We start from the raw sequence: 4,189 nt of genomic DNA on the forward strand, positions 1-4,189 counted from the left end.
TGCTTGGTTTGACATATAATTGTTTTAGAAACAAAATCAGTGGTCGTTTAATTCCTTATAGTCATTCTTTGGGAAGTACTGGGGGAGCCCAGGCGGACAAAGGAGTCCCATACATTACCATACAGCGCCTATACTTACACAGGGTTAAACAAAGGGAGCACTGGAGGCACAGCAGCGCGTCTCTCTGTTTACGTTTGGCTTTCTTTTTTTTTTTCATTTTAAAAGGGAGCTTAAAGAAAGACAAGCACAAGGTAACAGCTAGTATTAACAATAATAATTTATTTTAATGCACGTAAGGTAGCGTAATTGTCTGTGAGACGGCTAATTAAAATTTGCATAATTGTTCTAATAACAAGACACGCGCCTTTGTTTTATTGTTTCCTGTAAAACAGCAATAGCAATCAAATAGTCTACCTGATTGCCCATAATCCAAAACATATTCATTCAATTATGAAAACTTTACAACGGCAATAAGGTTTATTAATATGTGTATGCTACGTTATGGTTCACGTTGTCCCATCTTTCCACTCAGGTTGGCCTCCTATCCCGCCCCAGTTCCCCGGCACCTGCGCTCTCTCCGCCCGCTGGTCCAGTCCTGAACCCCTGTGCGCGTCGCTCTGCACCGTCGCCATGAAGGAGCCCGACGCAATTAAACTCTTCATCGGACAGATTCCACGGAATCTGGAGGAGAAGGACCTGAAGCCGATCTTCGAGCAGTTTGGGAAGATCTACGAACTGACGGTGATAAAGGACAAATACACCGGCATGCATAAAGGTAAGGCGAGCTGCTCGGTGACCACACGCTAGCTAAAACATACAGGTTAGGCATACACAGGCTGGAGTGTGAACACGTTGCCTGAACACTCTGTGGTCACGGACACTCTGTATGAGCTTACTCGTTAAGGGGGATCAATATTGTTCCTGTGCCAACGCCACATTAGTAACCGCATACTGACCAAATCCAGCCGCTTGCTTCAAGTGCCACTTCCTCAATCACATCCCGACGGAGGGCTGACTGGTAGTGATGATGAATGCACACACATCCGGGCCGGGAGGCTGGATCTTGCAGCGGCTTTTGGCTTTCATGTCAATGGCTGTCAGAGACTCGGATGCTAGCAGTCCGACCCCACCGTTTCCATGAACGCTTGGGACACGGGCTGACAGAGAGGCTGAAGAGGTTCACTGAAGCATGAGATAGGTGTTACCAGAAGAAGAGCCATTATGCATGACATTCCATAAACTTCATCATAATCTCTTCCCTGCCCCATCTGCCTATCTCTTGCCTTGCCCTCCCTGTCTTTTCTCATTCTCTTACTCTCTCCATCAGCTAATTTGGTTGTGTGTGTGTGTGTGTGTGTGTGTGTGTGTGTGTTGTGGGGGGTCTGTGTATCTGTGTGTCTGTGTGGGGGGCATATGCTTTGTACATGGCAGGGTCCTGGTGGCCCAGGTTTTCAAACTCCTCTGGTTATCCCATCACCACTCTTGTCATCCTCTCTGGCTTTACCCCCTCCCCTCACCCTGGGGCTCGGCTGGTAATTCCAGGAGGTCCTTCCATTCCATTCCATTAATTGTTGAGGCTGAGCGTGATAATTATTCCTTTTCCCCCACTGCATCATCATAACATCTCAAACATGCCTTGATGCACTCTCCGCTCGCTATTCCGTTCTGCTTAATATCAGATTAGTGACCTGAGAAAGCGATATGTATGTTTTGCCAAAGCACAAATAGATTAAGAAGACTTCTTCTTGTGTTGTACCTCTGCAGACGTCTACTTTCCGCAGCTGTAGGCCACGATCCCAAACAGAGCTTAGGGGTCTAACTCCAGACGGTCTATTTTTATAGCAGCAGTTTCAATGCTCACAGCTAATTGAGAAATTTCACAGAAATGTTCCCTTTCAAATGTAATGCACATTAATCAGATGGATATAATGAATATGCATTGGGTTGGCTTGCACATTCACCCGTATATGACACGCACCCTGAAATGTGTGTTTTAATGCTTAGCTAATGGGCGCGTGCACACACAGACACACACACACACACACACACACACACACATACACACACACACACACACAGAGAGGCATACACACACACACACACACACACACACACACACACAAATAGACACACCGACACACAGACACACAAAGGCATACACACACACACACACACATACACACACACACACACAAACACACACACAAACACACACACACACACACACACACACACACACACACACACACACACACACACACACACACACAGGCATACACACACACACACACACAGAGGCATACACACACACACCCACACACACACACACAGAGGCACACACACACACCCACTCACTCACTCATGTTTATCTCTGTGACGTGGTAAGCCCACTGGTGGTTCTCAGTCTGTGTAATGAGAAAAAGATTAGATGCTTTGAGCTGGGAGTGCCCTCCAATCATTCTAATGGAACTGTAAGCTTTAAAAGCAAGCCCCTCCACTGGGGAACACAGACTCTCTTCCTCTCTTCCTCTCTTCCTCTCTTCCTTTTTCTCTGTCTTCCCTTTCATTTTCGGTCTTCCTTTCGTGCCCTCAATCTGGCATTCACCCATGTTTTAACATCCCCTGTAAAGAAGGCCAACATTAAACTGTACAATCTCAGAAGCTCTATTACTGTGCGTGTGTGTGTGTGTGTGTGTGTGTGTAGGTGTGTGTGTGTGTGTCAGTGTGTGTGTGTGTGTTTGTGTGTGTGTGTGTGTGTGTGTGTGTGTGTGTTTGTGTGTGTGTGTGTGTGTGTGTGTGCGCGTGTGTGTGTGTGTGTGTGTGTGTGTGTGTGTGTATGAATGCGTGTGTGTATCCTCACACACCCACCCGGCCATTTTTGTACTGTTCTGCATTGAAACATTGTTTTTTTTTTAGGTTACAAATTCCCCTTTTTTTCAGTGTATTGCCTTTGCTCTTGGCCTTTTCTATTGTATTCTATTGAGTTCTATTCCGTCTTGTCCTATTATTCCATCCAATTCTATCTGACTCAGCCGTGTGAAATCTCTCTCTGTTAAAATGACAGAAGATGGCTTATGTCATGAGGCTCTGTGATTACTCTTGAACCTATACATCTGGGAGGGCTCTAGCGCTGCTCTATGTGAGCTTCCACTTATCATATGACAAGCTGTCAGTCATGTGAAAGACGTTCTGCTCTGTCACTGTGTTTGTGCCTCATGGAAGAATGGATGGGCTGACAATGGAGAAAGTGTGCTTACATTTGTGACATGTAGTGTGTATGCGTGTGTGTTTTCTGAGTACGAGAGTGTGTATCAGTTTGTGTGTCTTGTGTGTGTGTGTTGGTCTGTTTGTGTCTGTGTTTGAGGTAGGTTGGTGTCAACTGTGTTATTTATTATTTATGTGTTATCTACTGGAGTCAAATTTGAATTTCGTGGTTGTCCGTGTTGGAGAAAGTGAGGTTTGTTTGAGGGGTTTGTTGCTCTTTCTTCAAGCTGCTGACACCAGCTCATTAACATCGTGATTATGTGTGTGTGTGTCTGTGTGTGTGTGGGGGCACGCTCTTGAGAATCTAGTTCATTAACATCATGATTGTGTTTGTGTGTTGTTCAGAATCTAGTTCATTAACATGCTGCCTGCTGTCTTAGTGGTTGTGACAGGTGTAGGAAGAGCACTCACGAAAGGCGTCCACCTACACACAAAGGTACAGCCCAGAGAGAAAGAGAGAAAGAGAGAGAGAGAGAGAGAGAAAGAAAGAAAGAAAGAAAGAAAGAGAGAGAGATTGAGAGAGAAAGAGAGAGAGAGAAAGAAAGAGAGAGTGAGTGGATTCAGTCAAAGTGTGCGTGGGAGTAAAAGAGATTCAAATTGGAGGAGGAACTCTGCGTGTGTGTGTGTGTGTGTATGTGTGTGTGTGTGTGTGTGTGTGTGTGTGTGTGTGTGTGTGTGTGCATGAAAAAGAGAGTGTGTGTGTGTGTGTATGGTAGAGAGAGAGAGAGTGTGTGTGTATGTGTGTGTGTGTGAGTGTGTGTGTGTGTGCATGTATGTGAGTGTGTGCATCAGAGTGTGGAGTGGGGGATGGGAGAAACAGGAGCAACAGAGAGAGAGAGAAAGAGAGAGAGAGAGAAAGAGCCAAGAGAACTGGATGCTAAAGGAAATGTGCTTCGAGTGTGTGTGTCATACATTCAGCAATTTA

General features: G+C 45.5%; 1 protein-coding gene across 2 annotated transcripts in view; it reads left to right on the forward strand.

The window, feature by feature from the left end:
- Positions 1-630: 630 nt before the first annotated feature.
- Positions 631-4,189, forward strand: part of celf3b (cugbp, Elav-like family member 3b) — a gene marked incomplete at both ends in the record, with an annotated part of 28,170 nt that continues 24,611 nt past the window's right edge. For both annotated transcript variants that reach the window (XM_080858187.1, XM_080858188.1), the window contains one exon: positions 631-775. In XM_080858187.1, coding sequence (XP_080714313.1) covers positions 631-775 — 145 coding nt within the window. The remainder of the gene's footprint in view (positions 776-4,189) is intronic.

This window comes from Sprattus sprattus, assembly GCF_963457725.1.
Source record: "Sprattus sprattus genome assembly, chromosome: 19".
Taxonomy (NCBI): Eukaryota; Metazoa; Chordata; class Actinopteri; order Clupeiformes; family Clupeidae; genus Sprattus; species Sprattus sprattus.